At 53.5% G+C, this 24,478-nt stretch overlaps 8 protein-coding genes across 8 annotated transcripts; 4 read left to right on the forward strand and 4 right to left on the reverse strand.

The window, feature by feature from the left end:
* Nucleotides 1-723: 723 nt before the first annotated feature.
* On the reverse strand, nucleotides 724-1,867 carry J4E79_004690 (uncharacterized protein; the record flags this gene model as incomplete). The annotated part of the gene is made up of 5 exons (XM_049353573.1): nucleotides 724-1,045; nucleotides 1,095-1,160; nucleotides 1,212-1,293; nucleotides 1,346-1,483; nucleotides 1,687-1,867. The coding sequence occupies 5 exons, from the start codon at nucleotides 1,865-1,867 to the stop codon at nucleotides 724-726; spliced, it is 789 nt and encodes a 262-aa protein (XP_049212021.1).
* Nucleotides 1,868-2,105: 238 nt separating this feature from the next.
* Nucleotides 2,106-4,144, forward strand: J4E79_004691 (uncharacterized protein; the record flags this gene model as incomplete). The annotated part of the gene is made up of 3 exons (XM_049353574.1): nucleotides 2,106-2,118; nucleotides 2,169-2,418; nucleotides 2,467-4,144. The coding sequence occupies 3 exons, from the start codon at nucleotides 2,106-2,108 to the stop codon at nucleotides 4,142-4,144; spliced, it is 1,941 nt and encodes a 646-aa protein (XP_049212022.1).
* A 212-nt stretch (nucleotides 4,145-4,356) lies between these two features.
* Nucleotides 4,357-5,557, reverse strand: J4E79_004692 (uncharacterized protein; the record flags this gene model as incomplete). The annotated part of the gene is made up of 2 exons (XM_049353575.1): nucleotides 4,357-5,234; nucleotides 5,284-5,557. The coding sequence occupies 2 exons, from the start codon at nucleotides 5,555-5,557 to the stop codon at nucleotides 4,357-4,359; spliced, it is 1,152 nt and encodes a 383-aa protein (XP_049212023.1).
* Nucleotides 5,558-5,799: 242 nt separating this feature from the next.
* On the forward strand, nucleotides 5,800-7,114 carry NUO40 (NADH-ubiquinone oxidoreductase 40 kDa subunit; the record flags this gene model as incomplete). The annotated part of the gene is made up of 4 exons (XM_049353576.1): nucleotides 5,800-5,924; nucleotides 5,976-6,025; nucleotides 6,076-6,138; nucleotides 6,192-7,114. The coding sequence occupies 4 exons, from the start codon at nucleotides 5,800-5,802 to the stop codon at nucleotides 7,112-7,114; spliced, it is 1,161 nt and encodes a 386-aa protein (XP_049212024.1).
* Nucleotides 7,115-7,307: 193 nt separating this feature from the next.
* J4E79_004694 (uncharacterized protein) lies at nucleotides 7,308-8,693 on the reverse strand (the record flags this gene model as incomplete). Its single annotated transcript, XM_049353577.1, has 1 exon — nucleotides 7,308-8,693. One exon carries the CDS (start codon nucleotides 8,691-8,693, stop codon nucleotides 7,308-7,310), a length of 1,386 nt encoding a protein of 461 aa, XP_049212025.1.
* A 239-nt stretch (nucleotides 8,694-8,932) lies between these two features.
* Nucleotides 8,933-13,101, forward strand: J4E79_004695 (uncharacterized protein; the record flags this gene model as incomplete). The annotated part of the gene is made up of 4 exons (XM_049353578.1): nucleotides 8,933-9,163; nucleotides 9,237-10,276; nucleotides 10,324-12,117; nucleotides 12,174-13,101. 4 exons carry the CDS (start codon nucleotides 8,933-8,935, stop codon nucleotides 13,099-13,101), a joined length of 3,993 nt encoding a protein of 1,330 aa, XP_049212026.1.
* Nucleotides 13,102-14,068: 967 nt separating this feature from the next.
* Nucleotides 14,069-15,657, forward strand: J4E79_004696 (uncharacterized protein; the record flags this gene model as incomplete). The annotated part of the gene is made up of 6 exons (XM_049353579.1): nucleotides 14,069-14,120; nucleotides 14,175-14,267; nucleotides 14,314-14,432; nucleotides 14,494-14,722; nucleotides 14,786-14,886; nucleotides 14,935-15,657. The coding sequence occupies 6 exons, from the start codon at nucleotides 14,069-14,071 to the stop codon at nucleotides 15,655-15,657; spliced, it is 1,317 nt and encodes a 438-aa protein (XP_049212027.1).
* A 3,069-nt stretch (nucleotides 15,658-18,726) lies between these two features.
* Nucleotides 18,727-20,454, reverse strand: J4E79_004697 (uncharacterized protein; the record flags this gene model as incomplete). The annotated part of the gene is made up of 3 exons (XM_049353580.1): nucleotides 18,727-19,473; nucleotides 19,522-19,871; nucleotides 19,920-20,454. The coding sequence occupies 3 exons, from the start codon at nucleotides 20,452-20,454 to the stop codon at nucleotides 18,727-18,729; spliced, it is 1,632 nt and encodes a 543-aa protein (XP_049212028.1).
* Between the last annotated feature and the right edge of the window lie 4,024 nt (nucleotides 20,455-24,478).

A 24,478-nucleotide genomic window follows, 5' to 3' on the forward strand; every position in this document is an offset into this window, starting at 1 on the left:
ACCTTGATGCGAAGATGTATAAAAAAAAACAGTGTCACTTCTGCACATACACACAACACAACCTTCCCTATAACTAGACCTCAGCAAAAAGAATCTGCTCCCTACCAGATTCGCTGAAAACCGGAAAGTTAGTACTCTGATTCGAACCCCGGACATCGCAGTGAATACTTACAACTGGTGGCCTTCGGATTTCTATTGCTAAGAATAGTCATACTCTATGATATGAGACCGACGTGATAACCGACTACACTTGTGGGGTATTAGCGTTGATTGCTAAGAACGGTGCTGAGTTGCGACTTACCCAAGGAAGCTTATTAAGCTGATAACTTATTTGATGGCAATTTTCAAAATCGAACAAAATACATTGACGTTACTCACGGAATAGCCAGTGTTCAAAGGTGGGTAAAGGTCGATGACTTCGTTGGTGGGGCTAGAGAGAACATTTGTTGGCATCAGAGGTCTGCAGACTAGTGTGAGTGGGTAGAATCCAATGCGGGGTTGGCGAACCGTGGTAAGCCATAATCATCTATACCTTGGAGAACATTAGAATTATGCCGTATCGCGTCAAATCTACATATCGGTACAGGATACTCTATCTTCCGTATTATGAGTAGCACAACACACCGTGACCGTGACGCCTCGTCGTGACGTAGGAACCGAGCAATACCAAAACGCCGTTAGCAAGTCGACCGCCCACACCATATTACTTCATTCGATCAAAGACTATGGCCCAAGTCGTTGCCCTCCATCCGGAGTTCTATTACTCAGCGGCACGCTCGTTGTTGGCAGTACACCGTATCGGCCGTACGTCTTTTGGTCGACACTGACGTAGTGCGGTAATCTTCCAAGCAAGTTCAGCTTGGTCTCAACCCATCTCAGTATCTTCTCGTGCGGTACGAGGAACTTGATGTATCCGGAAGCCCAGAGGTAGCCGAGACCTGCGCCGCAAAGATGGCCGACTAGACTGACGTAGGGGACGAGGATGCTGGTCAGGACAATGAGGATCAGGGGCGTCGTCCAGGTGGGGATTTTGTATGGTCCGACGCTGCGAAGAGTTAGTTGTTGGATTGAGAAGAGGGGTTGCGTGGTGGTACCTGAAGTACGGGTTCGCCTTGTGCGTCTTCATTACTTCTGCAGACAGAAGGAGGAACACCCATACACTGTTGCTATTAGCACGACCTCATACGGCCCTGGAAACCCATCTGGCATACCTCGCGCCCATGACTGAGGTGTTACTCCTCAGTACATACTTTTCCAATAATGTGTACACGCCCCCGGGTATCGTTCCAAAAGCTGCCGTCTGGTCAGCTCATTATCTATACATATCACCCAGTTGATATCTTACGCCCAGTGAAAAGCGCCAATGTAACGAGTGTTCCGTATTCGGACTCGAATCGCTCGATGAGTGGCGTCACGGCGACGAGGTTGAAGATCATGTGGATAAAGTTCCAATGTAGGACGGGAAACAGATTGAGTCGGTGCACTACGAGTGTATTGTATTAGCATTATGTTCATATTGGATCAGACGAAAGTCAAGTGCAGCATGTCCCCTGCTACGTTCTCCTCCGTCTTCAATGCCAGCTCCGTGGGTTCCGCGCCCCATGATGCGCCCACGCCGCGATGCAAGACCAGAACACAAGCACTGTGGCCGACCACGTTCCCCTAGTAGTAACAAAACAAACATACTCTGCGTCAAATCCATCTTGGCCGGCTCCAGGGCGCCAAAGTCCCTAATCCACGGGAAGGGAATTGTTGCAACCCATAGTCCTACAATGGCGGCGACTAGCACTTTGGTGCAGAACGGCAGGCGCAGGATATACGACCGTATACGGGCAGGGCTGATCTGGGGAATCGAGGTCATAGGCATGGTCGGAGCGAGCACGCCGGGTGTTGGCAGAGTTGTTATGCAGGCGCGTGTGTTGCTAAGAGAACAGACACGAAGATTACTATGGGACTAGGGTCCAGAGCCGCGCTAGTGACGATCCTCCCGCTGGAGTCGACTTAGCACCTTCCCAGACGGATATGTGGGATGCTGGGCAGAGGGCAGGTCACGACCCGGTTTTCGCTTTCTGTCCTCTTACATGACGTGCCATTGACGTTCCAACATGGCTCTCTTGTGTGAGTTCTGCTCTGGCGATATGCGACGGACGAACAGCTGACATGGGAAGCCTCGATACTGGCGCTCCGGCAAGACAAACGCCTGCTCAAGCTACCGCCTTACCTCTCCGCGCTCTGCATCATCATTGGAATAGGGTGGCTGCTGGTTCTTCCGCTAAACGACTACTCGCGCAGGACATATGTCTCTGAGAACGCGCTCTTGCCTGGACAGGTACACACCTACTTCACCGGAAGCGAGCACAACGTGTTCCGCGCCTATCGCCATGAGGTCCATGGATTGATAGAAAAGCCTGTCGCCGAGTGCGTATATACTACATAATTTACGAAGAGAGACTAACCAGATAACAGGCGCTCACAGCGACTCGAAGCCATCTTCCGCGAACAGAACCTCAAAGTCGCGACCCAGCACTACAACTACACCGTCTCGAACCAAACAATCGCAAACGAAAATGTCTACGCTATCCTCCAGGGACCTCGCGCGGATGCCACCGAAGCAATTGTGCTAATTGGAGCTTGGAAGAACATGGCAGACGAGGTCAACAACTCTGGTGTCGCATTGGTTCTCACACTGGCGCGCTACTTCAAGCGCTGGAGTCTATGGAGCAAGGACATCATCTTGCTCATTCCCGGCGACAGCACAATCGGATCCCAAGCTTGGGTCGATGCGTACCACGAGGCCCACGATACACGTTACGTCGAGAGCTTGAAGATCAAGAGCGGGGCACTACAAGGAGCGGTCGCAGTCGACTATCCTGCTGGTCCATGGGGTCACCGATACGATAAACTGCATGTGGTGTATGATGGCATAAACGGTCAACTTCCCAACCTGGATCTTTTCAACACCGCGGTCCAGATCGCCTCCAGCCAAATGGGCATCGGCTGTGTGATTCAACGGATGTGGGACCACAAGGACTCATACAAGGAGCGTCTTCAGACTATGCTCCGAGGCATGCTCTCGCAAGGCATTGGTCATGCAACCGGACCCCATTCATCCTTCATTCCATACCACGTCGACGCGATTACACTGGTGACAGTCGGAAATGGCTGGCACGACGAGATGTCACTGGGCAAGACGATTGAGTCGCTTTTCCGAAGCTTGAACAACCTCCTTGAACATCTGCACCAGAGTTTCTTCTTCTACCTTTTGTTGCAAGACAAGCGTTTCGTCAGCATCGGCACATACCTTCCCTCTGCCATGCTAATTGCGTTCAACTTCAGCATCGCAGCCATGGCATTGTGGGTAAAGAGCGGACGTACTACGAAGCCCATTGGTAACCCCGCAGCCACGAACCCCAAGAAGGCTCCCGTCGAGAAGCCATCTCCCGCAGACACCAAGGCAAAGGATCCAGAAGTCAAGGAGAAATCTGAAGGTGAAAAGAAGCCTGAACCCGAACAACCAGCAACAGAACTCGTCGAAAAAGACGGCTCCCTGGCCATTGTCCCCGTAGCCAGCACAACGATAACAGAACGCCACCTCCTCTTCCCCCTCATACTCGTCCTCGCCGCCCACGCCTCCGGTCTGATTCCCCTCTACCTCTTCAGTAACTGGGACGCCGACCACCTTCCCAACCTCTTCCTCACAGCCTGCAATGTTACCACGCTCGCCCCGCTCATCATAACTTTCCTCTTTTGGTGGTCTGCTCCTGATGTCCTCACCCCGCAGGCTCTCTGCTTATTCCAATGTTTCTCGTTGCTGCTACTAGGCATGTTCCTTGCGGCGCTGGCGACGCTGAACTTTAGTTTGAGTATTTTGGTCGGTGTGCTGTGTGTACCGTTGAGTTATGTACGCAGGAGTGGTAACAACAGCATCACAGGGCTGCAGATGTTGATTTTGGCCATGACGAACCCCCTCCTTGTTGTGCAAACTGCAACCAAGCTGCTGGGAGTGGATCTTATGGACGTGCTCATGCAGAGTGCCATTGGATGGCACATTTGGGGCATGTGGACGCAGGTGGTCGTTTGGTTAGTCTGGTTCCCTGCGTGGTTGGTGGGAGCTTTGGTGGTTTCCACTGGATTCTGGCAATAGTGGTCAGAGATGGGTTGTAGATCGTCATGTATAAGCAAGAGAGTTGTACGTGGTGTCATGAGTCTTTTCGTTCGTTGACCATCTATGGCCACTATCTATGATTACATCGTATGCACGCGTGTTGCATCAACTGATAAATGTCACCCGTCAAGCATTGACATGGCTTCCTCTGGAAGGCGAGTCCTCGTCGTCTAGTCGAACGTGCACCTTGTTCAAGCGGCCCAAACATCCTTGCCGACACCCTCGATCCAGTTGCCCAATTGGTTGACACTGGCGTCCCACTCTTTCAACCTCGACCTCATGCCCTCAATCTGCTTCATGTCTAGAACCTTGGGCTGTACCCAGTTGATGCGTGCAATCTCCGCAACCTGGTCAATTTGTCCCTTCAGCAGTCCCAAGCTCAGCGCCTTCATGATCAGGTGCTCGATCTCGTTCGGTTGTACCTTGGTCTCTTGGGAGATTTCGGAGAAGGTCATGGCGCGGTCGTGGGGTGGGCGACGGAACACGGTCTCTGTGAGGGCAGATAGCGAGATCTTCTGGTAGAGGAAGGTCTGGTGCTCTTTGAGGAGCGGAACCTTGGTGATGTTGTTGGAAAGGACGTCGTATGCCATCAAATCGCCGCGGTTGAAGGCGAAGAGGAGATCGCGGAGCCACGCATGTGGGGTGTTGACGAGCGAGTCGAGGATAGGGTGCAGCAGCAACTCTCCGAAGTTGTAGATGGAATCTGAAACGAGGGCGGCAATACTGAGGTCGTAGGCGCGAGACTGGCGTTCGCGCAGCTCCAGGTCGTTAAGGTCGACGCAGGCGAGGAACAGCAGGGCGTTCTTGTAGTATGCGGCGAACTCGTGCTTGGACTTGTAGTACTCTGCGCTTGCGCGGTAGAATGAGGCATGCACGACGGTCTCGACCGAATCGAACGTGTCCAGTATCTGCTCGCACTCGTCGAGCTTCTTCTTGGCACCCTCCTCGTCTTTTAATTGTAGCTGTATGCTGGCGGCGGCGACTGTGGCGTATACGTAGGCGTCTTGTGAGGCGGGCTTGTTGACGCTCTTTGCGAGGTCATTGACAAAGGTGAGGCGTTCCTTGTCGTCTGTGAGAGTCAGCTGCTATGTATTTTCACCCCGCATGGCGCATCCTACCCTTGTACTGTGAGGCTGTGTTGAGTCCCAAGGTGACGAGCTTCAGCTGGTTGATCTTGTTTGCGAAGCTCTTGATGAAGGTCTCGAAGAAGGGTATCCGCTGCTTGGCGCTCTCTGGGTGGTCGAAGAACTCGATGAGCTTGTCGGTAAGCTCGTGCCATAGCTTTCGCTCCCAAAAGTCCTCAAAGGCGATGAAGTATTCCTGGAGTTCCTCGGGTGCCTCGTCCCGCGCATCGCCTAGAAGGTTCGGGATCGTGTCCGTGTCCATGGCCATGATTGCCGATTGTGGATGTTCGATGGTAGGCGAGGGAGCGGGTATCGGATGTAGAGTTGGTGGAGGTGATCACGGAGCTGGGCTGTTGTTGGCGAGTGCGGGACGTGTTGCTCTGATGGCGTTGCGGCGGAAGCTACGATTAGCGCATAGCGCCAAGACCAGCAACCACGGACGTTGATGCGTCCCAGCGGCATCTCCAGCAGCTTTCTTCGACATATCCGCAGCCATTGAACGCCGCCAACATGCTGCCACTCCGCTGCGCTCGGTCGCCAGTGGCGCTGTCGGCGCAAATGCCCTTGAAGCGTGTCGCCAACTTCTCTACGTCCGTCCGCCGACAACAACTCAACTCGGACGTCAGGATAACTAGGTTCGCCAGACTCGTCCCCGCGCCGCCAAATACACGCTGACCATAGCACAGGACTGGAAAGCCCATCTTGACTGTCTCCGGCGGACGCTCCTCGCTCGGAGGTATGCTGCGACCCGCGCCGGCGTGCTATACCAACGCTCACACATCACAGGATACACCGCGACCGTCTTCGGAGCCACTGGATTCTTGGGGCGATACATTGTGAACCGACTGGGTGCGTGGATGCGATTGGGCAGCGGAGGGACATTGCGCTAACGACGACGACAGCTCGATCAGGATGCACAGTGGTAGTCCCCTTCCGGGAGGACATGGCAAAGCGTCACCTCAAGGTCGCCGGAGATTTGGGCAGGGTTGTCTTCATCGAGATGGACCTCCGAAACACTGCATCGATTGAAGAGAGCGTACGACACTCTGACATTGTCTACAATCTCATTGGTCGCGACTACCCCACCAAGAACTTCGACCTGGAGGACGTACATGTCCATGGAACAGAGCGCATTGTGGATGCCGTCGCCAAGTACGACATTGACCGCTTTGTTCAGGTCTCCTCCCACAGCGCACGCCTAGACTCACCCTCCGAGTTCTACCGCACCAAGGCCCAGGGAGAGCAAGTAGCACGCTCCATCTACCCCGAGACCACCATTGTTCGACCTGCGCCCATGTTCGGTTTCGAGGACCGTCTTCTCCACCGCCTAGCCTACCCGTCAAACATTGTCACCTCTAACAACCTAGAGGAGCGCATCCGCCCCGTCCATGTCATCGATGTTGGCATGGCTCTCGAGCGCATGCTCCACGACGACACCACCGCCGCCCAGACGTACGAACTGTACGGCCCCACTGAGTACTCCATGGCCGAGATCAACGAACTCGTCGAGAAGGAAGCCATGAAGCCGCGCCGCCATGTCAACATTCCCAAGCGCCTCATGAAGCCTATTGCACACTACGCCAACAAGCTTCTCTGGTGGCCTATCCACTCGGCCGATGAGGTTGAGCGCGAATTCATTGACCAGATTATTGACAAGGATGCGAAGACATTCAAGGACCTGGACATTGACCCCGTTGAGCTGAAGAGCTTGACCTTTGAGTACCTCAAGGGTTACCGAAGCTCAAATTACTATGATCTACCCCCCATGAGCGAGAAGGAGAAGAGGGAAGAGAAGAAGTACCTGCACGTCCTTGACGACCAATAGACGGGCACAAGCATAGTTTAAGGGTTATGGAAAATCTTGTAAATATCTGTGCCCCTATGCTGGGCGGACATGGTCGTTAGAATCAACATGTTTTCGTTTGTGCCTGTTACTTCAATCCTGTGGAAAGAAGATCGTATTTTCAGAGTGGGGTATCAAATGCAGGTGCGCTAAATGCTATCATAAGAACTCTCGTTCATGCAGTCCGCGGTTCATCCTTCTTTTCCGCCAATCTCTCCAGGTACCGCCTCAGCAAAGCTTCGGTACTCTCCGGATCATCCCTATCCCTGCGCTCGTCCCAATGCCGGTAGAATTCGAGCACAACCTCGACAGCGATAAGTGCGATGATAGCCCACTCAAGCCTCAATCCATGTTTTTCACTCAACTGCTCTCTCAGCACACTAGCAATCTCTTGTGCAAATCCAATCTTCTCGTTGAGCACTTTGATACGTACTCCGACATCCAAAGCCCGCCCAACTTGATCGTAGTACTCGCCGAGCCCTAACTCGTGCCGCGAGTCCCAGAAGATGTCGGGCATGCTGTCGGTGAGCTCCGAGTAGAGGTTCAGCTGAGCGCGAAGAGAGAGCAGCTCGCCTGTCTTACGCAATATGAAGGATCGCGTGAATGGAGCGCTGCGCCGAGGGGAGAAGGTTTTGGAGGAGGCTAGCATATTGGGGATCTCGCGCGTCGAATGCTGGTAAGCGGATAAGAGGGTTTCCAGGACGGCCAGCTTGGTGCTACGGGCAAGACCAGATGAGAAAGCAATCTTTGCTAGAACAGTGTCTACTTCGTGCCGTTGGTCGGTCGTGTTGAGAGGCTCGTCCAGAGGAGACGATGGCGGGCTATCGGATACTGGCTCTGCTTTTGTGCCAAGGACGATGGTGTCGCCGACTACTTCACTGGTCTCTTTACTTGGATCTTCGAGATAGTCCAAGTCTTCTGTTTCGAGCAAGTCCAGATGTGAGCCTTCAGCAGCCGCTGGTAGCACTTGGTTAACCAGCTTCAACGCTTCTCTCTCTCGGACATTCCATGTCACCACGGTGCCAGACGGAAAGATGAAGATGTCGCCCTGTTGAAAGTCCTTGACCTCTGACGGCCGATCGGAAGTCTGGACGTGTATAACTTGTGGGTATAGGCCAGTCTGGAAGGGATCGAGCTCGTAACCCTGGGCTTTGACAAGTCGAGCGGCGGTGGCAATATCGTACGTCTCGGCAGCGCAGTATGCGGTTACCGTCTTGGTTTCGGCGTCTGGATCTATGAAGCGGGTTCTTCCTCTTGACTTGACAAACGCCCGGGATCTCTGCGCCTCGACTGCGATGCTGCGCAAAGACGTCTTGCCAGCATTTTTCCGCGCGCCCTTGCGATCTGGCTTTTGCTGCGTCTCATTTGCGACCTCTTCCTTCAGGGCCGCCTCGTCCTGCTTCTGAGTGAAGTCTATCTTTTTCTCACGTCTGCTTGTCGTCGAGAATAGTGGGTTTGCGGGGGTGCGCAACAACGACCGGGCGTGGGGAAGATTCAGCGGGCGGCGCGCAGCAAGACACCGTGTCAAGCCATTGAATGCGTGTTTTTGAATAGCTGTCATCACCGGCGCAAGTGTGGCTCGGACATAGTTCGCAGCAACGGGCGGCGAGGCAGGGCGATGGATCTTGAGGTGGTGGAGCAGTGCGGAGGAAAGCTAGACCCTTGCAAGTCCGCGGGAATGGCTTGGCCAGCATCATAGGCCTAGATCGACGCGGGCATCGACTGCAACAACACCTCCATCTCCACGCGCCGGAGCTTCCCCAGGTCTCTACCACGCCCGCCGCAGCTCATGCCGCCAGCATGGCTGCGGAAAACACCCCCGACGAACCGCGTACGCCTGCGCGCGACCCTCAACCCGTCGACAAGGTAGCCAGCGAAGCGAAAGCCAGCGCCGAGCACGACTCCGACGATGAGGACGACGAGGTCGAGGAAGAGCCCAAGCTCAAGTACAGCCGCCTGACAAGGGACTTGGGGCCCGTCTACCGCAATGGCGACGCGACAGCTACCTTCATGGTCGCGGGGGACAAGATGGTACGGTCATAGCTCCATGCTTCACGCCCACGACAGGTGCACGCTGCCGAGTGAATGCTAAGATTCTATGTAGATAGTAGGAACCCACAATGGCAACATACATGCGCTGAGCATACCCTCGTTCCAAGTCCTGCGAACCTACAACGCGCATCCTGCTGCTTCCGTCACCGCACTCTCCGTATCGCCTCTACTAGCTTCCCAGCCCTTCGTACCTACAGCTTCAGACCTCCGCTCAGCAGACCAGACCAATGCATCGACCAGACGAACCGATTCTCCAGCAGGCAATGCATCCTCCCCTCGGACGCCGCGTCAGGCCCAAGTGCCATCGACACCTTCCAATCAGATTTACATAGCTTCGTCATCTATCGATGGGCACGTATGTGTGTCTTCACTCATCGACCCCAAGGATGTCACGCTACGCAACTTTGGTCGCCCTGTACAGGCGGTGGCGCTGTCGCCTGACTACAAGAACGACCGCTCATACCTATCGGGAGGCTTGGCTGGCGAGCTTATCCACACAGTCGGAGGTCCAACGGGTGTGCGTTCCAATGCCAACACCAGCTCAGCATCGCAGACAGCTCAAGGATGGCTTGGAGCAATAGGACTAGGCGGGCACAGTGGAAAAGATACCGTTCTGCATGCAGGAGAAGGTACTATAACCGCCATCAAATGGTCTCTTTCTGGCAAATTTGTAGCCTGGTCCAATGAGCACGGCATTCGCATCATGCGCACCGATCTTCACCTCGATAGCGCTGAGTCCGAATACGCCTGGAAAAGGATTGGTTTCATCGAAAAGCCGAACCGTCGAATATGGCAAGAGATGGCTGGTGTGTGGAAGGCGCGCATAGAGTGGATTGACGATCGATCGCTTGAGTCTGACGACGATGCGATATTGAGCATGAACGGACATCACCTTGCCGATAAACCCGAGGCCACCTTACCACACAACCGCTCACCCCAGGCCACCAAGGACGCGAAGCCTCCGAAGAAGTTCGAAAAGCTCATCATAGGATGGGGGGATGCCGCATGGGTCGTTCACATACAGCCAGGTGGAGCTGGCGTCGGCCGCAACGTCGGTGAGAGATCGGTCGGAAGCGCCGAGGTGGTCCATTTGTGCGTCCCTTTTCTCCTACTACCTACGTCTTGCTAACTAGATCTAGCCTTCGTTTCGACGACTGTATTGTTTCTGGCATTTCGCTCTATACCCCTTCTTTGCTTCTTGTTCTTGCATACCGGACACGCGACGACGATGACAATCCAGTCTCTGGGCCCGACACAACTCCCAGAGGGGGGCGACACCGTCGCACAAACGGTCTTTCTCCTGAGCTCAAACTCATTGATGCCGCGACCTCGGACGAGGTTGAAGTTGACTCTCTGACCGTCAGCCGATTCGAAAGCTTATCTGCTGCGGACTATCATTTGGGCACGCTGTATGTGCCACACCCCAAGACGATGACACCTGCACAAAGAAGTGCACTGGAAGCCATTGGTGGCGGGATATGGGATGTTGGCGCTGCTACCGCTCGCATATTCAGCTCTGGGGCAAGTGTGATGAACCTTCCCATCGGTTCTGATAAGCCGCCGTCGAGAGCGCCTTCCATGTCATCAGCAAGCGCTGGAAATGCTGCTGGCTCAATATCGGGCAAGCGCCAACAACAGGCACACCCAAACGCTGCAACCGCGGGTTTGAAGGTCTTCATACAGAGCCCCTATGACTGTGTACTGGCCATAAAACGAGAGCTGTCTGATCACTTCCAATGGGAACTCGAGCATGAAAACTACAAAGATGCGTGGGAGCTTCTGGAGGACCATCCCGAGATCATCGCGTCCGTGTCTCAGGCATCGTCAGACGGCTCAGATGCAGGCACCCCAACAAAGCAGCAGGGAAGCTTACACGAGTTCTTTGCCGACGACAGCGAATCCCAAACGACCCTGTCTGCTACAAAGGCGAACCAAAATTCAGCAGTCGAAAAGGAGAAACGTCGCATTGGAGACCTCTGGGTACAACAGCTTGTTAGCGCTGGCGAATGGAAACAGGCAGGCAAAGTCGCTGGTCGCGTACTCGGCACCTCCACGCGATGGGAACATTGGGTGTGGAAGTTTGCACAAACGAACCACTTCAACGAAATCTCACCATATGTCCCAAAGAAGCCCATACAACCTCCACTACCTTCAATGGTATACGAAGTGATACTGGGACACTACATCATACATGATCGCATACGCTTCAAACACTTGCTCGAAGATTGGGATCCTGACCTGTTTGACATCAACAGTGTCATTGAGGCCATCAAAAGCAAACTCTCTGCTGGCGATGTCACGGAGGATTCTATCGAGGGTGACATACAGGGTCGAGACTGGCGGATTCTACAAGACGGTCTTGCGAAGTTGTTCCTTGCAAGTGGTAGGCAAAGAGAGGCGCTACGCTGCTACATCCGCTTGCAGAATGCGGAAGCAGCAATGACTCTCATACGAGACTTCCATCTCGTAGAAGCCGTACGCGACGATATCCCGGGCTTCATCATGATGGGCGTCTCGAAAGAACAGATGAAGTCTGCGTCCACGAAATTAGAGGAGCTAGAAGAAGCGTCAGCGGAAGCCATCGACGTTCTCGTAGAGGAGGGCTGCCGGGGCACCATTCCCGCAAGTGACGTCGAAAGCCAATTGCAAGCGAAAGGCCCGTCGTTCAGACCATTCCTACACTTCTACCTACGAAAACTCTGGAAGCCAGAAACGCATGAGCGAACAGCCAAGACAGCTAAAGAGAGAGTGGCTGAGGATCGTCTAGCAGCCGACGGGAAGCTCGTTGCAGAAGAGTTCGCGGATCTCATGGTAGAACTGTTCGCTGAGTACGATCGACCGCTATTGATGGAGTACCTGCGCAAATCTCAAAGTTTTGATTTGAGCAAAGCTACCGCGGAGTGCGAGAGAAGAGAGTACACTCCAGAACTTGTGTAAGTCATTGGCTGTTCGCGCTACATCACTTTCCACGTTTGCTAACCTACTGTAGGCACATCCTCTCCAAGACCGGTCAAACCAAACGTGCTCTTTATCTGATCATTGAGAAGCTCTCCGACGTTAGCTTCGCTATTTCGTTCGCTAAAGAGCAAGATGATCCCGATCTTTGGAACGACTTGCTGGATTTTTCTATGGATAAGCCCCACTTCATCCGCGGTCTGCTTGAAGAGGTCGGAACAGCAATCGATCCAATCAAGCTCGTCCGCCGTATCCCTGAAGGCCTGGAAATCGAAGGGCTAAGGGATGGCATTGGTCGCATGGTGCGTGAGTATGAAATCCAACACTCTATATCAGAAGGTGTCGCAAGAGTCCTCCGGGGCGAGGTAGCAGCCGGTATGGACACGTTGCGTGCCGGTCAGAAACGGGGTGTCAAGTTCGAAGTCATACCATGTGACGGCGAAGGCCACAAAAAGCATCGCCATGCAAAAGGACAGATCGACATTGAGTCTAAAGGCATCGACCCCGTCTCCGCGGCAAAGGCTACGGCCAAGGCAGACAAGAAGACAACGGCGGCATCTTCCACAACTAACGCACCGAACATCGACCCCGCCCCTGCGGAAGCTCCTCAAGGCGAGGCACCGCCTGGCCATTGTGTAGGTTGCCACCGTCCTTTCACGCTTCCTACTGCCGAAGAAGAGACCGCCACTGTTGAGGGTGGCCCTATGCCCTTGTCTCGCGACACGCTCGTGGGCTTTGCATGTGGTCACGTCTTCCACCTCACTTGCCTACTACCCAAGACAAGTGCTAGTGCCAGTGTTGCGGCTGGTCTACAACAGCAGCTGGCCACCGATGCCGAGGATATCGGTGGTAGGTGGACAAGGAGTGTCGGCGCAAAAGTAGCGCATGCTCATGTCATCAAGAGTGCAGTTGGCCGGGGGTGTGTAGTATGTCGCGAGAAGGAAGTAGTCAGTGAAGAATGAAGATGATAGATGATTGGATTGTTCGAGGCGGTGTATATATCAGAGATATTTGGATATTTGGACAGTACGGATGTGTACTGGGGTGAACCACATACTGTAACATTATATGACAAGTGATAGGCTTACGAGCGGAGCATTGCATTGAAGGCGTCGGAAGCCACTCACACGGCTACGTATGTATGGGAATGTTGAATCAGCGTCCAATCAAACTGGGTTTCGACAATGTAATTCTGCCTGCTCTGCTGCTATCAGTCATTTTTGTTCGTCCTCTTGGGAAGTTTCGGCACATGGATCGATGGCTGCGCTACCATGGGCAAAGGGCGTGGAAGAGCACAACGCTAGCCAGATGTCTCATAATCCTACTCGACGATGTTTCCTGAAAAGGAATGTTGGAAAAAGCTGTTGAAGACGGCGAGAAGGGCGCAGTGACACGCATGAGGGTGAGGGGTATGGAAGGGCGCGCACTTGACATCCTAATAGTATTACCAAATTCACGTGATAGACAATCTATCTGAACTGTAAATCCGTGGATATGTAGCTCCACATAGGTTGAAGATACTCACACACATAGTGGCACGTGAGTGGTCAACTTGGTAGAGTACGGACGATGGCATGCCAGCACGATAAGCAGGGTTGAGCCTATCAGATGCAGGGTGAAGCTCAGCATCGCATTTTTTTCTGCCTTCAACTTCACACAAATGCTGCAACGATCACCCGAGATCGATTGTGAAGAAGCACTCCATCGCGCTCACGACTTGGGGTTGTTACTGCCAGCGCATGTGTAACAACAGACTACCCTATACCCAAAAGAGTATCGGTGACGCACTAGCTAACGCCGGTGAATCTCCGGATGGTCAGTTGTTCGCATCAACACTCCAACAACCTCCAGTTTGCGCCTCTCTGCACAGTCCTCCGCAGCCTTCATCGCTGGAGAGGATGATTTTGGCAAGAGACCCGCGACTACGACATGGCATTTGAGGTGTCGTATGATCTCGAGAATGAGCAACAATTCTGGGATGGTGAGCGCGCCTCGCAACCCCACCAACAGCAGCCTCGACTAACACGCTACACAGAACTCGACGATATAGTCTCGACGCGCTGTCACCAGCACGACATCATCGACAACTCGCTCCGATCATTTCTTAATGTCACCACCAACTATAGATGTACGCATCTCCGACCTCTGCCATGACCAGCGTTGACCACGACTAGCCGAATACCTCCAAACCGATTTCAGCGTTGCCAAATGCATATTTCGCATGCTCGAGGGCGAACTCTTCGCTTCCAACAAGGAATATGTGCGGCGGCAGATAATATATTGCCTCTTGCAGGTACGTTGGCGCATGCCTTGTCTTATGGCCGCTGTTCGAGCGAGGCTGACGAGTATGATAGGAAGACGATAACCCTACCCTTCACATAGTCGCCGCATTCCTCCTATATGATGGCCGCAATAGCAAAGACGACGACATCTTTGACATGATGCACTCGGAGGGCACATTTGCTAGGCTTGTTGAGTTGGTACAAACGCAGAGCGTGCAGGAAGAGACTACCGTGCATCAACTACTCCTCCAATTGCTTTACGAATCTTCACGAGTTCAACGGTTGACGTGGGACGACTTTGGTATGGCTACAACATGACTGGTTTTCCTCTCAACCAGAGCGACTGCTGACCCTAGATGTGTAGCGGCGGTGAATGACGCTTTCATCCTCTATCTGTTGGAGATCATAGAAGGTGCCTCTGATGACGCTGACGACCCGTACCACTATCCTGTGATACGCGTTTTGGTACGTCTGCATACACATACCATCGACTATTAGCTAACACTGAGACAGCTGGTTTTGAACGAGCAGTACCTTGTGGCCTCCACTAGCCGTCATACCGACGGCCGGCCTGGCATAACGAACAGGGTCATCAAAGCTATCTCGACGCATGGCTTGACATACAAGACTTTCGGGTGCAATCTGATTCTCCTTCTGAACAGGGAGTCGGAGACGTCCCTTCAGCTTCTAATTCTCAAAGTGCTTTATCTTCTGTTCGGCAACCCTTCTACTGCCGAATACTTTTATACCAACGATCTTCATGTCTTGGTCGACGTCATTCTCCGGAACCTCATAGACCTACCCCACGACTCAGCCGCGGCAAACGCATTACGACATACCTACCTCCGAGTTCTGCATCCCATTCTTATGCACAGCCAGATCAGCAAGCCACCTCACTATAAGCGTGACGAGCTACTGCGGCTCCTTCATCTACTTGTCACCAGCGGCAACCATTTTGCACCCGTTGACGAGACTACCGTGCGACTTGTGAACCGATGCACCAGTGTGCACTGGTTACAGCCTCCAGCTGCTGCCGCGGGGGACGGCACGGCCAATGGTCATAGTACCACACAGTCTCCAGTTGACCATGTGGCGAGTGGTCAGAAAGAGTACGCGCGACGAGCGCTGGGCATGACCGTGCAAGGTAGCAGCGAAAGTTCTACGAGTGTCTTGGAGATTGCAGGGCACACTGCGCAACCTGGTGTACAAACGCCGAGTATGTCGAAGGTGGCGTAGTAACACATTAGAATGTTCGGGAGCTTTGTTAAGCGACAGGCGTCTTGCAGTCATCATTACTGGTTACGTGGAGTCTGGAAATGTCCTTATCAGCGATTACAGATATCCACACATCAGTGGGGGCCTTTGCATACTTGCATGGACGGAGTCTGGGCATGTTTAGCGTTCTGTCACTGATCATGTATCTGGTTTCACTTTGCGATCACATCGATGTCGTCGGGTGACGCGTCGCTATCTTCGATCTTGCTTGTCTCTAATGTATGTCATCAAACTGCTGTCATCTCCATCTACGTGATTGACACAGCGCTTGCACAAGCAGATTGAAGTCTTGGTCGGGAGTCCTGAGCCACAGATTCCGTATAGCCAAGCAGCGATTTTACGATCCAACTGTACATGCGCATCCAGACGCTTCACCGTCATATGACTGTTTCTAGCCCAAATGCGAATCCGATCTAGACTATAAATCTGTCCTCACTATACTGATCGGCATTGCGCAATGCAGCCAAGCTTGCCGCGCTACTTGGTATATGTACATCGACATCATGTACCTGCTCCCAAAACAGGAGACATCAAATGCCACCAACCACCTTCACGCACCAATATCTCTGGTGCGACGACCACGCACGGCGTAGTGCCTACCGGATACAGATCTCGCGCCGATGCCAATCTAATCATGTACCATGGAGACCCTGGGCCCCGCTCTCACCGCAGGATGAGCTGCCGCGACAAGACGAGCGGATTGCTTGGCTTCCCGCTATATAGATGAGCCACAGCCGCTGCAAGTGCAATGCCAAGACTGTGAAGGAAGGTCAAGACGGAACGAGGGAATTCTGCATCGCTTGTTTGGGCTAAGGCTTGCTTGTTGTCTATCCTCGAGGGGGGCATGTACTTCTCGGCTTGGGCATTCCGGTGGTGGCTCAGCAGGCGTATCATTGTGGAGGTCCATCAGAGCCGCTCTTCTGGGACAAGTCTTGGAAGTTGTGCTAGACTTGTTATGACTTTGGGAATCTGGTTCGCTTTCCATTCTACCGAAATGCCAAGGAAGTAGACGACCGCATCGGAATGGCATCGACGTTGATCAGCAGCATACTAGACTACCCCAGAGATGCTAACATGACTCTCATCTCTTCTTCAGATGCGTTGGTGGTCAGTGTGACTTCCGCTCAAAGCGCCACAGCCATGTAACTAGCCCAATTTTCCCCCGTTACATCGCCCGCCATGGCACGCATCTTGTGTTCCACAGCAAAAGCTCTCTCATCCCGTTTGGGACTCTACTAATTCTGTGTTTTCCGGCTATCTGTTCAGGTAACATTGCACGCGTCCGCGGAACGTACCAGATTCACAAACAACTGTGGAACCAGCGCAGCAGCGTACAGATGACCACACCTCCCAACATACCCATTACGAACCAAATCATCCAATATCGTGGTTCCCAAGCGCCAAGATACCGGAATCTCGGCCCATGCGTTTCGACCGCAAGATCAAAGGTGGATGCGATAAGTGCGGTAATGCAGGGATGGTCTTAATCATCCCAAGATATTGAGGCTGGTCTTCAGCCTCCCACCTGGCATCTGACTAGTGCTTCCTTGATGCGAGATGGAATGCAAGTGATGGAAGAATACTGCTATGGGTAAATATTGCGCATATGCGCAAGGTTTTACCGGCACCCCACAGGCATCTGCCCCTTGCTGCAACGAAGCAATGCCTTGAACCTGGGCGTTGGCACTCTGGGTGGGCTTGCGTGCATTCAATTCTTGGGCTGACGACTTCGGTATTCCTCTCCGTTCTGTTCCGAGACAAGAGATCAGTGGTCTACGATCACGGGTGTAAGCATGTGTACATTGCCAATATACCGTCTCCAGTCTTTTGAGTACCTGAGATACTACACATTCCTTAACAGGACGAAGAATGTGTGACCTTGCGTCGTCCCAAGATCCGGTCTCGACCACGGAACTCGAGCGCTGCCAACGAAAAGGTTCGATGTTTGGCTATGTGTCACCACCTCAACGTTCGGTACCACAGAAACGTCAGGAACCGCCCATTGTTCTCGAAGCACAAGATCGCCTGGCCAGAATTTGCGCATAGATGCTGAAAGTTACTACAGCGCATCGCGGGCTTTGTCGATCGATCGCTGCCATTCCGATGCAGTGGTAGACCAAAGGTGGCTGAGTACATTCACGACACACCACGCCAACGAGAATGCGACACGTCCATGTATGTCATCAAGGAGAATTAGGCACCGGTCCAGCTGCCTTTCGGAAGAAGACACTGTACGCTAACACTGCCCTCAAAGCAACACTAACGAAGTCGTACATGAGCGCTTCTAAACCTTCGCACCTCGGAACTTACTCCTTCGAAAATGCGAAACGCAGCTTCTGCACATCGATCAAGTTCCAGATTGCGATCTTCACAGAACCGGGATCTACAGGACGTGCTTTTGCGGAAGTTCAAACTGCCGAGCCGGAACAGTGATCAATTTGAACCATTGCGACGGGAGTTTGTGATGAACTCGTGATGTGTGCACGTAATTTGAGGGGTTTTTCTTGTCCGTGGGGCGCTTACAGCGTGGCAGCCCAAATGTGTCGGTATGGAATGGTGTGGAAACCTGAGCAAGTGGAGCGGTGAAGAACCGCGCGCGACATCTGGGTTCTCGGAAGCAGGCGGGCGCGCTTCCTCTAGAGCAACATGTCCAGACGATGTATCACGATCGAGGATGAGAGTCAAAGTAGAAGATCATGGTTTTGATTCTATGCGTTGTAGCCCGTAAACTGATGCTCAACCCTGATCGAGGGAGCTCCCTGCGCCTACGTTTGTCTTGAATCGTAATTCAAAACGGAAAGTTTTGGTCGGTGGGAACCCTCGATGTCCTCCGTGGAAAAAGTCTAGCAGAAAATAGTAGCGAAAGCGGCTGAACATGTATAGAGCCCAAAGCAAGAAATCAAGAACCCCTCCGTGCTAAGACGAATGTGAAGCGGTCATAACCTCGTTAAGTGATGCTCCAGACGCCTTGCAGAAAACACAAACAAGGAATGAAAACGGATATCAAGCCACCGAGTATAGGGAAGACTGCTAAACCATCCTACCAGCATCATTTTGGGTGTCAGAAGAAGTACGCAATGAGCCTGCGTTGCTGGGCACCCGGGTAGGGGCCTGTGATAGAGGGTCAGGTGAGTTGGGGTCACTGGCCCTGCGCTTCTCGGTTGTCTCAGCTTTGCTAAGTCTGCGCGCGATTGCCTCCTTCGCATGTTCGCCGTTATCGCATGGTAGATACCACCGGGATACGGCCATACAGATACATGAGAGCATCAGGTTGGCACCGGACCACATCTGGACGGTGATGTAGGTGTTGTATTGTGTGATGAGATGACCAGCAATGACGGGACCGGCGAGAGCTGGGATGGCAGCAAATGTGTACATCATACCCGTCCAGTGACCAAGCTTCTTCTTTGCGAAGTGAGTAGTGCCAGGCGCAGTGTAGGAGCAATTGAGAATGTTGCCGATGGACGCAGGAGGAAGGCCGATGACCATGCCAGAGAAGATACCGAAGACGACGCAGAAGGCAATCGCATCAGTCTCTGATCCAGCTAGTGTCCAGAGAACCAGTGTGAGCATGGATGCGGTGAACTGAGAGCCGATGTGCATGTTGAGGGCGCCGACCTTGTCCGAGAAGTGAGCGAGGAGCATCCGTCCGACAGTCGAAGCTCCGTTCATGATGACTAGGAGCCAGAAGGTTTGAAGGGGTTTGTCGGTAGTGTCGGCAGGGCTTACTGATGAGCCGGTACGGTCGCGGGTGCCAAAGCCACGCACTGATGCCCACTAGACATTGTTAGCTACAAGCATGAGGAACAGTGTAGGAATACTGACCTCTTCGAGATTGAAGAAGACTGGGTAGAAACCAAAAAACATAAAGGCGACGGCTGCAGTGAACCAGCACCAAGCCTTGTTCTTGAAGGCCTCAGTGTCGAACCAAGTCCTGAGCTTGCCCCAGCTCTTCGGCTCGTGGTGCTCGTGGGCGGGGTCTGGGGTGCAGAAGATGAAAGAGTAGATGCAGGTCACTGAGGTGAGAGTCGCGACATAGCGTACTGCATTGTTGAAACCGACCGATTGAATCAGGAAGCGGAGCATGCTAGGGTAGATCACACCTGCTACACTGGCACCGCAGGCGACATAGCCTACGGCAAGACCTCTGCGCTTGGGAAACCATGTTGAAGCAACTGGGAGAGAGTCAGTACAGGCAATTCACGGTATCAATTACCACTCACCTTGAGAGCTGGAGACAAAGAAGGTTCCCATGCCCAAGCCTACCACTAGGCCTTGAGTTGCCCAAATTGGACCGAAGCTTCCAATGGCCTCAATATCGCTGGGGTGTGCGACAGAGAGCATGAAAAGCCCAAAGGGCACAAGGAAAGTGCCACAGCCGATGACTTTGCGCGAGTGCCCCGCATCCAAGAGGCGTCCAACTACGTTGGAAAGCAGGAGCACAATGAAGGACTGAGTCGATCCGATCAGGTTCAGTTCAAGCTGGTCAACACCTCGCAGTGAGTGGCCCACATAGTACGAAGACCACGTGCCGTAGGCGTTGACAAGACCCCACGAGTTGAACATGAGAAAGAAGCAGCCCAGCAGACAGGCGTAGGCACGCCATGACTGCGGCCAGTTGGGTTCGTCAAGTGTGTCGACACTGGCATGTCGGGATTCGTCTCGCATCGAATTGGTCGCAGTTGGTGCTTCGGAGAGTGGCAGCGTTCCTTCGCTGTACTGCCGACTCTCTTTGTATGAAGATTTGGTAGGTGGCATGTTGGCGGTGTTTACTGAAGGTGCGGGCCGTGAGGTAAAGGTGGAAGGAGCAATCAGTTATCTGAAAAGGTGTTTGACGATGACGCGATAAGATGCTCAACACGGATAGCACGTGTTGGAGGGGAAGCGCTCAAATGGACGCACTGGTGAAAAGGTACGGAAACGATCAGCTGTCAAAGCGGCGGAGATGAGGGTATAAGTACGGTACTCATGTGGAAGCAGGCATGGGATATGGGGAACGAGCCCAAGGCTTAGATTGATAGAGGGTTCTTTTACGGCTCCACTTCGTTAAGCACGCGCGTAACCCCCATGTAGAATGTGGCTGGCTCCTCCCATAGTGACGTGGTAGTCAAACGGGTCGTGTAATGGGGCAATGGCAGTAGCAACGCACAAGCAACGCAAGGGTGCAAGCCCAAGAGAAGCCAAGGCAATACGGGCGTCTGAACTCCGCCGGCAGCAGGGTATACTTCATTACTCTTTTAGATGGTTCAAATGCCCGGCGGCCCAAAGGTTTAGTGCGCCGCGTTAATCCGGTGTGAGAGCGATCGGCGGTCGTGGATTCTCCGGAGCATCTCGCGTTTGGACTTCCCCACGCTTACTCGTTGTCGTGAAAACATGCCAACCATGCCGGCTCCAAGGGAGGCATGCTTTGTCTCTAGTGACCTCATTTGTTACAAAGCTGGGCATCGCCACCCCTTCTTCCTCAACGTGCGTAACAACAAACGGGATTGGAACGCACTGGGCAAGACTACCACGGTACGTAGACGCCGCATGCCCTATCCCACAACCGCGTGTGCGGATGTCGAGATTGCTCATAGGCTGTGCGCTCTTGGCTTGTTCCACCAAAACGAAGTTGCCGGTGGGCATAGACATCTGGTAGGCGATTATAGGGGTTGAGGCGCCTGACAAGGTTGGGTGAAATAGCGGAGCGGGCCCCCGACCCTTGGCGTAGTATCAGCGGGCGAGATGTGATGAGTGATGAGGCTCGATTGGGTCGGCATGCCAAGAATGTGCTCGAGTAGTGATGTACGAATTCCGCCTTGGCCGGCCCAGTTATATTGCAAGGGTCAAGAATGAGTACTCTCGCGGTGACACCGCCGAGAATGCTGCGACTCTGGCAGTCTCTCCAGGAAAGCGGATGCAACGGCCGACGGCCTGAGTGAAAGCGCGTAAGCCAGTGCAGAATATCGGCGTTGCAAGCTCGGCGACACCGCCGACGAGGGTTGAGTGTTAGGCGCAACATGTCGAGTACATGACAGACAAGTCGCGCTAAAGTTGGCAGTGTAACAAGATCAGCGGGCCGGTGCGGTTCGTTGCTTCGTTATCTTGAGTTTCAACACAGCCACAACCGCTTCAGAGGCATGCCTAGAGATCGACGGCTAGGGCGTTTTGCCAAGTATCAACACCCACGCTGGCTTCGATGCTTGCTTCTTCCCGCCGCCGCGATGAAGCCGTATCATATTGAGAGGGTTATCAGACAGTGCGGGTGTGGCTGCAGCGAACTCGTCACCCTGCCTTGCGATGACATGTTTCAGCCACGCGCAACTGTCGGCGCGAATGGCCGCTGGGGTGCATTTTTTGTTGACAGGCGACGCGCGGAGGGTGGATTCGAACGTTCGGAAAGAGCATAGACGGAGTTGGGGTAAGGAAGTGGAGGAGGAGTCAGGACTGGGGATCAGCGACGCTACCTCCAGAGAGTTTGCTCTGCCAAGCCAGGTGTCGGCCGTGGCAATTACGCGTTCTGGCAACCCTCGCCCAGCATCGACCCGATCCAGCGTCGAGACGAGCCCCAGGCACTATTTCTAATCAGATCTGGAAACAAATCCAAGCCCGACATCTTCCTAGGTCTGTGCAGATCTGCCCTGTCGGGAGGTGCCCAAGAGCCGAGAAGAAACAAAGAAGCATCCCGCGCAGAGCTGCGCTGCACGTTACGCAAACAACAACGACAAAAGACGATGTTATCTTGTCTCAGACTTCTTAGTCGTGTGGTTTGCTAAACGTCTGATTTGCATTTTGCCACGGGAGCGGTCAATTGGTAGCTTCACTCCGCTGTGACGGCTAGTTTCTTGTAATGATGGCGAGGTCCATGCTGGGTTCCCGCGGACTCCATCAACTACGTCAGGCGCGTTCCACAAAAGGCCCATGGGGACGCGGACTTTCGAAAACCGGGGACTTCTTTAACGTTCTCACGAAGTTCTTCCGGAGCCGGACGTTGAGCAGTGGATATCGTCATGCGTAGTACTCTGCCGTGTCACTACATGGTGCCGCAGTCTCTCCGCACAACGTCCCCATGTCATGATTCAGCTGTTGAGGGTTGGTTGACATTCTGGGTTGGTTGGATAAGGCATCCGCGTCTCGTCCGATAAGCAGCTTTGACAGCGGCTGCGGCGTTAGGCTTCGATCGCAGCTTCACGGGTAGATACTCGGGGGTTCCAACAGGTTCTGACTGCCGACAGTCTTCGCCTGGTGCTGTCAGCGACGGCCGAACATGCTGGGTCGCTAACCAGGTACCGCACGGTGATGGTTTTGCGGAAGCGCGCCCATCCGGAGCCTCATTCAACAATTGACAGTTCAATAAGCTGGGATCAGCTCTCGACAATCTCGTGTCCATGCTCTAATCCGACAGAATCTATTATCTGGAACCCATTAGTCCATGTTTCGTTCGGTGCGGGCCAGCAGTCAGGCTCCCGGTACTTCCACTGTGCATAGTGACGCCAAGCCCTCCACTGAAACGAAAACTCACCCAGAAAATATTCCTGTCCATTCCATTCTTCCGAGCCACCCACAATCCAGCCCCTGAAAGTCTGTTTTGGATGCTCAGCGATAGCGCTGTGGAAAAAACAAGCAAATACGAGCGGAACGCCACGGCGAACGAAGGGAACGAATCCTTGTGGCGGCATGCAGTTTCCGTGTGTCAACGTCAGGCCACTTGGAGAACCAAGTCCGAGACGCGATCCCGCACCCACAAAGTCGCAGATTCGAAGCGAGGTCCATCAGGGCGGAGCGGAGAGCGGAACGTGATATAATGAAGAAGAGATGATGTTGCGATACCTGCCTCAGATCATTCTTGTCATCTGCTGGGCACAACTGGGCAGGGCCGAATCGCCACGTTGTTAGAGCTCCGACAGCTGCTCCGTCTTGGAAACGACAAGACGGCACCCAAGGCCGACAGCCGCCGCATTCCATGTCGAACACCAGTTCGAGTCGAGTCGCCACACATAGCGGGCGTTGAGGCGGAGCGGAAATCCCAGCGCCGCTCGTGGCGTTGAGTTTCGAGTCGCGCGAAAAGGGGTTTCATGCGGCACGAATCCACGACTCGCAAACATGTAATACTCGGGCGCACATGTCAGCGCAGAAGATGTCTGAGCAGTGTGCAGAGGCCTTGGGTTGGGCGCTGTCGTGCTTTTCTTCCAAGACTTGGTACCTAAGGCAGCTCAATGCAGCGGGCAACAAGCAAGGAGCGTCAGGCACGTTCACGGCTATGGTGTCAGAGCGCAGTCCCCGAGAATACCGAGAGATCCATACGGGCACAATAAACTCAATCTTGGGTTCATCACAGGTACCCTCAGGTAGGTGCGTCCGCGGCGCAATCAAACGTCCCGGGGGTAAGCATGGTGTCGCTACGAGACCAGCAACAGAAAACCAACACCTAGTCGGCATTCAGCACCAGATTTGACAACAACAAAATCCCACCGTAGACTATATTAGAAGTCAGCTAAGGCAGGCAATGTCTGCTGGGAGGTCTATCGTAATATACTCCAGGTAAGAGAGGCTCCTTTAAGGGCAATCAGAAGTCGCAAATCCGTTACTAGTGTTCTCTTTCCTTCAAATCAATAGTCTTTTCCTACGTCTTCGCCGAGTCCGTTTTTCTCGTCTCATAGCGACCTGCAGTCATGTTTTCGCACACTCAGACACACTCACGCCACCTTCGGGCAAATCCGAGCCAACTCACAATGTCGCCGTTCTCTCCGGGCGAAACCGCTAACAAGGCTAGAGACTATCGGAGTCCATCTGCTTCTTCACG

The sequence above is a fragment of the Alternaria viburni genome (assembly GCF_023758015.1).
Source record: "Alternaria viburni strain BMP 2772 chromosome Unknown scaffold_8, whole genome shotgun sequence".
Taxonomy (NCBI): Eukaryota; Fungi; Ascomycota; class Dothideomycetes; order Pleosporales; family Pleosporaceae; genus Alternaria; species Alternaria viburni.